Raw genomic sequence first — 13,275 nt, 5'->3', positions numbered from 1 at the left:
GCAGGCTCAAAACACCCATCCTGCAGAAACCCAGCTGGAGCAGAATGGTTCAGAGCAGCCAAGCCAGGCATGTATTTCTTATCAGTGGAAAAATAAGATGTTTCTAAGCTTGGTGCTCCAGTTGTCTAGAGACAAGGTAGCTCCTGCTCCAGACTGGAAGAACTGGGCAGAGATCCCAGGAGAAAACCCCATGGAAATCCAAATTCCAGGGAGTGACTGGGGATGCTGAAACCAGGGGTGTTTCTGTTGGCAGCTCTCACCTTCAGGCCAGACACCCAAGCAGGGTGGAGCATCCTCCCTCCTTTCTGCTGAGCTTCTGCCAAGGAGAGGATGAGCAGGAGAGGATGAGCAGGGCAGACAATCCTGTGTGGTGCTGGTCCTACTCCAGGAGCTGCTGAGGCACCTCCAGTGAGGAATCTGTGACTGAAACGCTCCCACAGCATTTGGACAAAGGACCTTGAGGTGGTTCTAACAAGAATCTTTCAGGTCAGCCCTGTCAGGAGGTGCAGCTCTGTCCAGAGCCATGGAATATCAGCAAAGCCAAGCAGGAGAGAAGGGAATCAACATCATTCCAGGCCAGACTGTCTGAAACAACAAGGCAGGAGGAGTGCAGAGGGGAGCAGAGTGGCCAGGATGGCTGGGAGCATTGCACACCCTGCCAGCAAAGGCTGGGGCTGCAGCTCTGGAATAGCCCCTGGGAAGAATAAAAGAGCTGTTGAGCAGAGCTGTGCACCTGGGAGCAGAAACAGCCCTGGGCTGGAGTGCTGAGTGGAGCCAAAGGCCAAGGGCTCAGTCACCCCTGTATTTGAGGTACAAGTAGTTGTAACCCACCCTTGAAAGTCATTTGTTATTTCTCTAGTATTTGTGCAAAGATTGTTCCATGATTTGTTTTTTTTTTTCTCTCCCATTTGTTTCAAGTTAAATTTTCTGCTTTTTTTCTCCTTTTTCTTTTTTCCCTCCTGCTAAAGAGTGATCTCTGTAATTTGATTTAATCTTTTTTTCTGCTTCTCTTGATGGAAGTTTGTTTTAAACAGCTGAAGCAAGATAATAAAGAAGAGGGGAAAATCTGAACAGTCTATCACATACAAAATTGACTCTGTTTGAAGGGAGCTCTAGGTAAATCTAGGAGAAAGCAAACTCCCTTAAAAGACACATAGTGCTCAGTCTGCAGTCAAACAGGCTGCCCTTGTCCTGCTCCAGTGTCTGCATCCCCCAAAAAATGAAATACTGACAAACTGAAGTAGGATTATGAAAGATCTGTGAGAATGATTTGAAGCCTGAAACACTTGCCAATAAGCAAGGTGGATTAAGAAACCCATTCTAATTAATTAAGCAGAAAGAGCAGGTTGTGAGGCAGCTTGCTCACCATTTTTAGTAGCTTCATAATGAAGGACTCTGGATCTTGTAATAATTAGATTAGAAAAGCTGGAAGCTGGACAAGTTCAAAGCAGAAAAATTGAAAATTCTGTGACAGTAAATGGTTGTTTTGGTGTTTCCAGTGGCATTTCAAACTCTAAAGCAAAAGAGCTCTGAAACACAAGTGGCTCATGTTGCTGTAGTCCCCAAAGTGCCTGAAGACAACATTTCATTCTGTGGGCTTGTGGTTTCCTGAGGATTAAGGACAGCCATACTCAAAGTGTAGATTGCAAAAAGATCTGAGCATGGAGAGCACTCCAAATGTGTTCATGGAGCAATTCCTTCTGGAGTATACACCACCCCAGAGCACAGCAGGGCACATCAGCTGGTTTGGGGAATATAAGCACAAAGCAGCTTGATAAAAGTCTTCATGATTGTGTAATGCTGCCTAAATCCTGCTTCTGCTCAGAACTTTAGTCTCACCTGCAAAGAGAAATAGAAACCAAACCCAGATTATTTCACTATATTTTTGTTTCCTAGTATTCACCTCTCCCATCCTATTTTGACAGGGATATAAAGGCTACCCTGGACCACTAGGTCACCCTGGAGAGCAGGTGAGTTTTCCCTGTTCCCAGCAGGGGAGCTTTGAGCAGGGATGGGTTTGCTGACTGTGATGCTGGTTTGGCTCTGGTGCAGGACCTGAGCACACACAGGGACCCAGACTCCATGGCCTGGTGGGAGGAGATGCCTTAGAGTCTCTACATTTCATTTCTAATTTTTACTGCTCAGCCACACTAAGTTTACTTGGGGGAGGAAAAACCAGCTTGCCATCCTCCCCCTTTATTTCTCTTTTCACATTAATTTCACCTGGACTTTGCTAACCACACTGTGTTGAGTATTTGTGATTCCCTTCCCAAAGCCCATTCCTCCCCTCCGCTTTTCTCCCCCCTCTCTATTTGGTTAAGTTTGATGTTTGCAATGCAGTAAAAAAAAAAAGGCAATGAATAGCAGGCCCTGTTAGCAATGATGTTAAAGGATATTATACATGAATCCATTTAGTTCTGAAGAATTTTGGCAGTGCTTTCCCACCAGCAAAACGGTTCCATATGCCAGATATAGATGCAGCCTTACACCTTCTCTTAGTGTCCTTGTTCCAGATTCTCTGCTGCTCTGCACCAATTGAGGGAGGACAAACAGCAGCTTTTGCTCATCCTGTTGACTTGGCTTCCCTGTGTTTTCCCCTTCATTAATTAACTTCATTATCCACCCTTAATATTGTTTTCCTCTCTATAAAAGTGCATCAGTTAATCCATTATCAGTGGAATGTTAATCCATTCCTCAGGGATTCAGCTAAAAACACTTCCCAAGTGGGACATTCTGCTGACTTTTTGTGCCTTTTCTTTTTTCTCTCCAAAGGGTGAACGAGGACCAGCTGGAAGTCCAGGTGCCAAAGGTTATCCTGGCAGGCAGGTGCAGTAAATCTCATCGTGCTGTGCACAGAGTAGGGATTTGGGTGTTCAGGTAGCTAAAGACATGCCCCACTAAGGACAGTGCAGTCCTCTAGGAAATGTTGCTATATTGATCTCTGAACATTTTCCTTCTTTCCTCCTCTAGAGGTTGTACCAATAACACAGTCATTCAACTCTGAAATCTTGTTAAAAAGTATTTTGTGCACATGATAGATAAAACCTGAATTTCTACACCAAATTATCACAGATTTTTCCTCTGTATAACAATTGGGGAAAAACAGAACAGCAGAGCAGAGAAAGACATGTGCAAGCTGCTAACCCTTCTTTTCTGGGAATATTTTGCATCTAATGTTGGACAAGTTAGAAACCTGGGGTGGAAAAAGGAGTATTTATTATTGGAGGAGGAGATTCAGATGAATTCTCACTAAAATAAAATGCACTGGTATAAACCTACGTATGCACACACAGTGTTATGCATGAACTGTAAAAATATATGTAAATCATACTTGCAGCTGCAAAAAAAAAGATTATGAAAGACAAGTCATTGTTCTCATGCTGAAAAATTACACAATGACAACTTTAGGAATGGAGGAGCATTGGGTCAAAATTGGACACTTTGTTGTCCTACTGAAGTAAGATGCTGAGTAGTGTAAAGGAAAGTGAAGAATTTGTAAGGCCCTAAAAATGACATCTCTTGGAAGAAAGAACACCCAGCCCTGTAACATTTTATGATGAAGTGAGTTTGTTGGGGTTTTCTGAAATGGACAAATGTCCATTTAATCCCCATTAAATGTGGGATTCTGCCACTTTTATCTGTAAGCCAAGAGACCAGGCAGATGTCAAAGATCCCAAATGCTCTGCCCTGAGTCTTTCAGACTTAGAGTGAGATTGGATGTGAATTTTTTATGCAGGTCTTAAGGTTATTGGACTAAATCTGAACTAGACCTGCAGAACAAGTCTGCATCTCTCTGCCTCAGACTGTCAATAATGCATGGCCCACTTTAAATTGAAAATTTAACTGATACCTTGCTTAGCACACTGGAGAGTGCAGATGGCAGAACTGGATGGGAGCTTTATGCACCTGACTAAATGCTCCATTCATACTCTGAAAGGCTCTCAGAGCTGAGCATGCCAAAGAGTCTCTAGGTGTGAATGTGTGTTAGGTGACTAATAAGAAGAGGTCCAAGAGATTTTGGACATACAAGGTTAATGAATGCTGTTCAGCAATTCAGCCCATCAGATAAGCAGGATGAAATCTGTGCCTCGACATTCAAAGAACAAATCCGCCTTCTTAAAAACGTGGTTTGGGTCAGGAAAGTGACTTTTCTGTTTTTTTAAGGCAGCTTTTTTCAGCCTATCTGAATGTTGTGTGTATCCTGCATCAGGGCTGTTTACTTTACTGAGATTTTACTACTTGTTACTCCTGTCAGCTGTGCTGGCTCTGCAGCCACGGGAGAGAGTGTTTGGCTGGGGTTTGGTTTGTGCATCACAAGCAGCATTGTAACTTCACCCTGATGCCTGAAATCTTTGGCAATGATGCAGGAGCCAGGAAAAAGCACAACCCAATTTTCACATCCCAGGCTGAGCCTGCGGTGCTGCCAGCTGAAGAAAATATGGACTAAGCCCTTTTTTTTTTTTTCCCTCACAGAAAATCTCATCAAAATTTAGAACTAGGAAAAAAAATTGATCTGGAAACTTGTCAGAAGGCAATAAACACAAAAATTGATTTTGCATTTTTACACTTTTCTTCTTGGCAATATTTTGAGTGAGCAGCATCAGGCATAGAATTAGAACAGGGAATGAATTTTCAATTCTTTCCATAGCTGATGCTGCAAAGGGTTAGAGATATCACAGTACCTGCATTGCTGATTGACTTTCTGAGCTGTAGAAATTTCTCATTGCATCAGTGTTCCCTCAGCAGGTACTGGAATACATTTGCTGTGCCTGTGCCTGCTCAGGCAGGAAGATGAATGGAGAGTTGCTGGGCACAGAGCATCACTGTGCCTTGCATCCCAAATGTAACACAACCTCTGGGCACCCCATGCAGCAGCCCTTGTGGTCTCTATCATCAGAAATCTCTGCTTCAGCCCCAGGGAAGCCTCACTGTGTGCAGCAGTCTCAGGTTCTGCTGAATCCCAGCTCCTCAACAATGGCAGATCTGTTATTTGTATCGTTTTGATTTTTTTTTTCTCCTTTGTTGAAACTCCTCGGATGTTTAAAGTAAAACCTTAAAGCAGAACCATGCAGCACTTAAAGCTTTGAGAGCTTTGAGAACACTTAAAACAGACTCATGCAGGGATGGTGCTTGGGGGGTTGGCACCACTCAGTATTTTAAGTTAAAGCTTGTCCACATTTGTATTTGTTTTTTCCTTCCTATTCTAGGGTTTACCTGGCCCCATAGGGGAATCTGGCCCAAAAGGCACTCGGGTAAGCAACCTTTCATTTGCCTTTCCTCTGCTTGTGTTTATCAAAGGCTTCTCAAGAAACTTTAGGCTTGATTTTGCAATTCTGAAGCCAGTTGCTTTAATTTGTTGGTTTTGGGAGATTTGAACTGCACACCACTTGTTTATTGAAGCACTGTTAAGTTTTTTAAATTAAACACGGAATGTACCGTGATCAAAGTTCCCCGGTAGTGCTGATGATAAAGTCAGCCCCTTCAGAGCTCACATTGCAGGAGAGGAAAGGATGGCTTACAAATTCCTATCAAAGGCTGCAAGCCCCATGTCACAAAGGCCTCTTTAGTTTCAATCAGTGTGGTTCAGTGGTCTTTGACCATGCTGAACATGGGCTCATTTGGGTACAGGCCTGGTTTGGGAGTGATTTATATCATTGTGCACAACAGCAAGCCAGCATCTTGAAGCCATGTGCAAATACAAACAATATCTCAGTCCTGTCTGGTATTGCTCACCAAAAATAATTGCTGGGGTTTTATTCTCACTGCAAAGGATTCTTTTTTTATTACTACTTAAGGCTCTTGTTAATCACATTTTGTTCTTTTCCTGCAATTATAAATTCACAATGCGATTCTAAGCCAATAAATCCCCACTTCTCTAACACGTGATACTTTCTCTATATGCAGTAAATTCTAGCAGCTGGCTTTCATCACTAGAAAAACTGCAAGGAATAAACAAATGCTGACCCTGTAGCTAGCAGTATTCCTGAACTGGGAAAGGAGAGGGCACATTCAATTCCTGCAGGAGAGAGGAAAATCTGAGAGCACAGCTTGCTCACCCCACTTCTGCAAGGGCTTGAGTTTTCCCTGGAGCATCTCTTTCTCTGCTCTAACCAGGACCTCGTGTAATTATCAGGTGATAGATGTGCAGAATGTAAGATTTGGAAGTTATTCATTTTGCACTCCTGAGGGGTGAGGACAGAAATATTTATAAATAGCCAAGGAAGCCCTTTCTCAGTTCAACCACAGCCAGAGTTGGGTGATAAGGTAAAATTTGTGGTTTAAGGGAGCCAGCTTTGGACTCTTCTTCATCCTCCACCTCTACTTTTTCCTTCTCCAGGATAGGTTTGGGAGTTATGTGGTTACTTTTAGTATTCAGGAGGCAAAGGCAGATAGGATCATTTTAATGTAGCATCATTTCCCAGCTGGGTGCTGTCCCTAAAGGAAACACAACCCACAGGGAAGGATGGACTGGTGAAAAAGCTCGGTGGGGCTGGCAGATAGAGATTTAGCAAGGATGGAGAAAGAAAGATGAGAGAAAAAGCAGTGTTAGCACTTGGCTCCTGTAGCAGTGAGGTGCCACGGAGGGGGCTCCCTGCTGAAATCCACTTCCTCTGGATTCGGCGCTTTTGGCACCGCTCGGGGCTCTGCAGGGGCCCAGCACACAAGGTAACTTTGTCCAGGCTGCTGAGCAAAGGGATTAAACACAAGGCTGCCATTGTGGCAAGGGAAGGCAAACACTGAGTTTTGTGCAGCTTGTCTTGTCTCAGCAGGACCCCAGGGCCACAGAGAAACCTGGAAACACAATGTTTCTGACAAAGTCTGAGTGGCTTCATGTGAAATGTGCTGGTGCAAAGGTGGTTTCCCTGTGGTGTGGGTGTGCAGCTGAGCCTCACATCAATCCCCCAAGCTTGCAATGTCAGGTTCAGCCTCTGCCAGCCTGTGCAGAGCCTTCAGTGCTTGGGCTGATGAAGGTTTGATGCCACCAGGTCCTGGTGGTGCAGGGACAGCTTTGGGCAGACTGACCGCAGGGTGGTGGCAGCCCTGGTGCCAGGGAAAGGGGGGATTTCCCTCAGTGTGTGACCACCAGTGACAGAATACAAACAGAAAGGGATGGATACAACAGGACAGCTGGAAATGAGGTCAAAAGCACTAAGAAAGCTGAAAGGAGGTGTCGGTCTGTGGATTACTTTTGCTAACCTCAAACCAAGCTCCATTTCCCTCAGGTCCGCTTAGAGCCAGCCCAGGTAAGGATTCTTCTGGCTGTCCTCTTCCTGCCTGGAGTCCTCCTGATCCCTGGTGTGAGGGTATGTGCCCTTGGACTACATCGTGGAAGCCAGCACCATGCAGTCCATGGGCATATACACTTGCCTCAAGGTTTATTTCATCACGGCTGATCAGCGCTGGAGCTTGCTCTGCCCTTCAGGAAACACAGACTGACTGGGTGCCAGCAGAGAGCCTTATTTAACTGCTTGTTTCCTCTTTTCTTTAGGGGTATATTGGTCTCCCAGGATTATTTGGGCTGCCAGGGGCTGATGGAGAACGAGTGAGTATTTTGTGAAGAAAACCTTGGTGTGTTGGTTGAATGCAGTTCTTCAGAGCCTGATGTAACCTTCTCTATCCCTAGTTCCTGAGGAAGGAGGCCAGCATGCCTAATGCTTAACTGTCCCTTCCTTAGTCTCTTCCTACCCTTGAATGAGGACCTGTGTTCCTGTATAATGCTGATTTTCAGCTGAGGAGAGCCCAGGCTTCAGGCAGGGCCACCAGACCTTGCTATTGACTATGGAGGAGTTTTTCTACATTCTCCCTCACTTAAAAACCTGTCTCCCCTCTCCCCTGTGCCACTCCATCTTAGTGAGGTGGGGCAGGGTGAGGAGAATGTCCATAGAGATTCCCACAGGAATCACCTCCCTGTCCCAGCATTTTGTGTGCCTGGCTGGAGATATTTGTAAAGAGCCTGACTCTTGGAAGAGACAGTGCTAGGCTATTTAAAAATGGCTTTATTTCCTGTTACATTGAGTAGGGCAGTGAACAAGGGGCTATGAATGGGCAGCTATGGCTGTGTCCTCCCTTCCTCCCATCCTTCCCATGGTGCCTTCCCCCAGCCCAAGTTTTCAGAGCTTTGCAGGTCATCCCTTGCTTTTCCACTCAACATCTCCACATCCTCCCACCTGCCCAATCTCATTCCATCCAAAGACCACATTCTCCCAACAACAGGAGCTCCAAAAAGGTGACTGGAAGACGATTCCAGCCTTTCCTCCCTCCAGTGCAAGCCTCAGAAACCAGAGAGTCCCCGTGCCCACATGGGAGTGTGCCTGGCTGGGAGGGGCTGCCCTGCACTGTGGCCACGCTGATTTAGTGCTTGTGTAAGTAAATAAGAGCCACAAGCCCCCGTTCTGCAGCGAGTGCCTCAGCATGGCCTTGCTTTGGTTCCAGAGCAGCAGCTCAGTGCTGCTCCCAGCACAGCCTGGGGACGCTCCCTGCGCGTGTCCCCAGCTCGTGGCTGAGGCTTCATTGTCTGCAAGGAGCTGACATCTTGATTCCCAAACAATGCCACAGTCATTAGCCTGCTTTGCATTCTCCTTTCTCTTCTCATTTCGCTTTGTATTGTTGGCTGTTTGATTTCTCAACCAGAACTTCTCTTTTTTTTTTTCTCTCTCTGTGTTTTTTCCTTGCAGGGGATCCCTGGAGTTCCTGGGAAGAGGGGCAAGATGGGTAGGCCGGTAAAGTTTTTCCTCGTCTATTATGCAGACCTTGTTGAATGAAACTGGAAACAAGACATTTGGCTTTTGGCTGGGTCACTTCTTATCTGCAAACAAACCTTTCCATGTTTGTCTTCTCAAGCAGGAAGAAAACCAAAGAGAGAGATATTCTCTCTTCCTTTCTTCCATGCTCTGCTCAATTCACAGGCTTTAGTGCTTTTTTCCCATGCTCCCTTGGATCTTACACTTCTCAGATTTTCTTCTACAACGCTTTCCCTCCTGACTCTGGCCAATCTTTCCTAGATACACTTTTTAATTCCCAGCCATGATTGCAGGTGTCTGTACTGGCTCTGTTCCATTCCTGCCCTGTGCTCCCACCAGTTCCATCACTGTGTGTTCTTGCTGTGTCTCTCTCCAACCCTTGTCCCATCCTGGTTTGTGTAATGCAAGTGTGGTTTTGTACAGAAACCTTTGAATGTCCTTGGTGGTGTAACAGATTGGGGAAGATGTGTTTGAGGAGCAAGGAGAAACCAGGTAGATGTGAGAGCTTGGCCAGGAGGAAGAGGTGTTTGCAAGTAGGGCTGAAGACAACAGTGAGAGCTGTGTAGAGAACAAGAGGGGCTGTGCTGACTGTAGCAAAAAGCTAGAGCAAGTGGGAAAAATACTGAAATGAGCAGAGGAAACAGGGAAAGGAGAGAAAGGGAAGAATTTAGCCCATTAACCTTCTCCCAAGCAGTTCTGTCTGCCTCCTTTAGGAAGCTGGACGAAGCTTTTTGCTGCAGGAATCAGCAGAGAGCTCAGGGATGTTGGAGCTCTGTTGTGTCTCATTGCCTTTGCACCTTGTCCTTCACATTAGCCTGAGTTCCCTCTGACCTCTGGACATCATTGCACTCACAGGCTTCTTGCAAAATGTCCATTCACCCACATGGAAAATTCCAGTTCTTTCCCCATGCCCCTGGCCTGGAGCACGCCCACCCAGGACTCCCACTCCCTCTTGCTGGTGTTCCCTCTGCAAAAGCTGTGCAGGCACCTCAGCATCCAGTGTCCACCCTCCCTGTCCTATGCCTGAGATGAGGAATAGTCAAACAGAGTTTTTGGAGGGACACTGGAAATCTCCACCAGACCTTTTCAAGCTGCTGGTTGCACCAGAAACCCCTGTGATGAATAAGTGCAGAGCCCGTGGTGTAACCATGACTCACTGGCCAGGGCCAAACAAACACAGCAACTGTAGTTAGGTGCAGGGGCTCTGCTCTCTGCTCTCCCTGCACAGAGCATGCTGCAGCCTCAAAGCCTTCCAGCTGTTGGCTGGCCAGGATTTGTAATCTTCCAGGCAAGAGTTTCGGTCTGGCGGTCACTGCTACGAGCAAGGGGCTCCCCTGAGATCAGCAGGGAATCTCTCAGCCATGGAGGCATTTAGGCTGGGATCTAGGGAAGGGATTAAATAGCTATGCATGAGCACCTTTGTTCTGCTTGGCTCCTTCTGACAGCTTTGGCTCCATCCCTGTTTTATGATATCAAGTTTAATAGGAAATCTTGAATGGACCAGTGCTGACGATTTGAACTTCCAAGCGTGAACAGAAAGATTAAGTGACATCCACAGTTATTCAGGAAGTCTCTGAGAGAAATGGAAAGCAGGAACCAGCTGACCTGATTCTCTTCCCAGCACTTATCTCCTGGCCAGTGCTGCCTCCCAGCTGCTTTGGGGTTTTTGTGAGCCTTCTGGGATTTCTCTGGTCTCTCCCATCCCTGCACCCTTGGATTTGCTGGTGTGGCTGCTGCTCCTCTGCTATCTCTGTGTTATCATTGCAGGGGGAGCTCTTGGAAGCCCTTATTAGCTGCCTTCAGAATGCTCTGGAGAGGAGGAAGGGAGCTGGTATCACACAAATTTCTGTACCTAGCTTTGTTTGGGATGAGAGCTGGCAGTGGATCAGTGGGGGGCTGGGGGAGGTTGCATGTGACACCGTGGGCCTCTGAGAATGATGTAAGAGGGAATGATTAAAATAGAGGAACTGGACATGAGTCAGACCTTGAAATCCTTCCAGGGAAGTTAGGTTTTGCAGAGCTGTGTGGGACATGGTGAGTGTGTCGTGGAAACAGCTGAGTCCAGCTCCCTGTGCTCTCCCTGCCCCACACCAGCCATGCAGGAGGCCAGGGCATCCCAGCACTGGGCTGGGCAAGGAGAGGGCTGGGGGAGCTCTGGGGGCAGGGTTGTGTTGGAGTTCAGTGCACAAAGAAGGCTGAAATAACAGGAGTCTGTACATCTCTGGATCTGCCTGCTTTAGAGGTGGGCTGGGGGCTGGAGCTGATGCAGCTGCTTGCTTAAACCTTCAGTCTTGCCAGTGCAGTGGCTGGAAAAAAAAATGTCTTTTTCATGGTGTTCAGTTGAGCAGCTGGGAAAAAAAAAATTATAAAGACAAGACCCCATCAGGGGTGCTGGGGGAAGGAGTGAGAGAAGCTGTTGGGTGTCTTGCCATGCAGAGACAATGTGTCAGTCCTGGTTCATCTTTAGGAAAGGGCTGTGCTGCCACTGTAGGAAATGACTCACAGCAAGAGTAGGAGATAGAACTAGCTCGAGGAACATCAAGCTGTTCTTATGCTCAGAGAGATGGCCAGCCACAGTCAGAAGTGCCTGCACTACAGATTGCATTAAACTTCAAATAGAGTGGAATATTTTCAGAAGTTCTTAAGCTCTGCTAGAAGAAAAGACTTAAAGGCAAAATTTCAGGAAATATATCCCAAGAGCTTTGAGCTCTTTTTGGTTCATCTTTTTTGATGTGTGCTTGTATCTCTGTTTTTCATGTAGAGTGTTAGAACTGCACCAGCTGTGCTATTTCTATCTATGACTTTTTGCTTACAATCTGTTTTGTTAGTAGTATTCTGTTAAAAGAGATAGAAAAGGAGGAGGAGAAATTTAATTCAAAGACACAGTTCATAATTTTGAGATTCATCTGAGGTCTATTCACAAGTCAGTTAAACACAATTGAGGTTTCCTTATATTTTTCTAAGAACCTGGTGGTGCTGCTGCTCCCATGCTCAGAGCCTCACTGTGTCAGGTGGCGCCTTCTCACCAGGCTGTTTTTCATGTGTGCTGTCTTCTGTGACTTATCATTTATCAACTCCTGCCCCCAGTGAGCACCAAGTTGCAATATATTGGTTTTTTATCATCTGATAGACTGTCAGAAGGTGATGTGGTACCCCTGCCCTCCTCACCAGCATGAGCAGGCTCTTGCATCATATGAAAAGGCATCAGTTGCCTCATGGGAGACTCTGCATAGCCAAAAGCAGGGCTGCCTCTGGGTCAGGAAGGTTTCAACCTTTGGATGGAGGGCTCAGATAGATCCATCCTGAATGTCAGAGCTTGGGGCTTGGCCAAGGTGCACAGGCAGCTGTTGTCCATGCAAACAGTGGGAGACAAACTCTGCCATGTGTCTGGAGAGGCTGGCATAACCACACACCACTGGCTAAATAAATGCTGCTTCTCTCTAGGGATGACAAACATCTCCTCTCTTGCCCCAGTCTTTTCTCTGCTTTGGATGCAGCTGAGACCCTTCCCTGCATTTGGAGTGAGCCAGGAGTCTCCTGCACCACATGAGCTGAGATTTGGGAAACTGGTAACAGCATTTCATAGTATTGTCATATGTGGAGAAATGTGTGGGCTGAAGACCTGTGTGTACAGGCAAACCCACAAGATGAGCTGCAGGAAGGAGCACAAATGGTCTGCAGGAGATGATGGACAGGACTTGGGTAGTGCTGTCTTGTGCCAGTACCCCAGCATAACACCAAAATATTGATGCCTTTTTCAGGAACTGATTAATTTAAAAACATAATATGCTTTTAATCATTTTGTTTGCATGAAAAGTCCAGTGGAGGTCCTGAAAACTAGCCATGAACAAAGCTCTTCTTTTAATGAGAGAGTTTTAGCCCATGGATCAGATGCTTCCTGTTAGCCATTAAAGTAAATTCTTTGCTTTTTTTTTTTTTTTTTTTTTTTTTTTTTTTTTTTTTTTTGCTTTGTTAACCTGAATTTTTAAAATAGATGTGGTTTGAGCAATCAGTGACTTTTTTTAATGCTGAAGTTGGACACTGAAGCTGGACTGCTGGTCTGGTCTCTCCACCCCTCTTGGCCTGGTTCACCACTCTGAAATGCAGGCGTGAGCCCAGAGCAAATGTCACCATCTCTTTTTGGCCTGAGCTGTGTTCCACATGTCTGGAGTTTCCCAAATCTCTGTGCTGAGGTGCTTGCATGGTTACTTCTCACATGTTCCTATGTCCATGATTACACCAGCCCCATGACCTGGCAAGGTAGACAATACCAGTATGTATTTCATTGGGCAAAACAAAGTACTGAAAACACAGAGAAAAGGAGTTGAAAGGTGCCAAGAGCTATGACTTCCACTGAAAGAAAATAAACAATCCCAAAGATTTTTTTTTTTCCAAGAATGCTCCTAAGTGACTTGTCTGTCATCATTCAGAAATCTCACGAGGAACTGAACCAAGGTCTTCCAGGCATCTTTAGTCTTTCAGGGAAAAGCTCATTCACAAATCAAAGCTCAAAAATTACTCTCATCAGAAATTA

The 13,275-nt window shown here is 45.8% G+C and overlaps 1 protein-coding gene across 1 annotated transcript in view; it reads left to right on the top strand.

Moving 5' to 3' along the window:
* The window catches only part of COL27A1 (collagen type XXVII alpha 1 chain), a 138,721-nt gene that overhangs the window by 41,789 nt on the left and 83,657 nt on the right, over positions 1 to 13,275 (top strand). The window contains exons 8-12 of the mRNA XM_079324324.1: positions 1,926 to 1,970; positions 2,773 to 2,826; positions 5,208 to 5,252; positions 7,490 to 7,543; positions 8,676 to 8,720. Coding sequence (XP_079180450.1) covers positions 1,926 to 1,970; positions 2,773 to 2,826; positions 5,208 to 5,252; positions 7,490 to 7,543; positions 8,676 to 8,720 — 243 coding nt within the window. The remainder of the gene's footprint in view (positions 1 to 1,925; positions 1,971 to 2,772; positions 2,827 to 5,207; positions 5,253 to 7,489; positions 7,544 to 8,675; positions 8,721 to 13,275) is intronic.

Source organism: Erithacus rubecula (genome assembly GCF_903797595.1).
Source record: "Erithacus rubecula genome assembly, chromosome: 21".
Classification (NCBI taxonomy): Eukaryota; Metazoa; Chordata; class Aves; order Passeriformes; family Muscicapidae; genus Erithacus; species Erithacus rubecula.
This window is presented reverse-complemented; position numbering and strand designations above follow the sequence as displayed.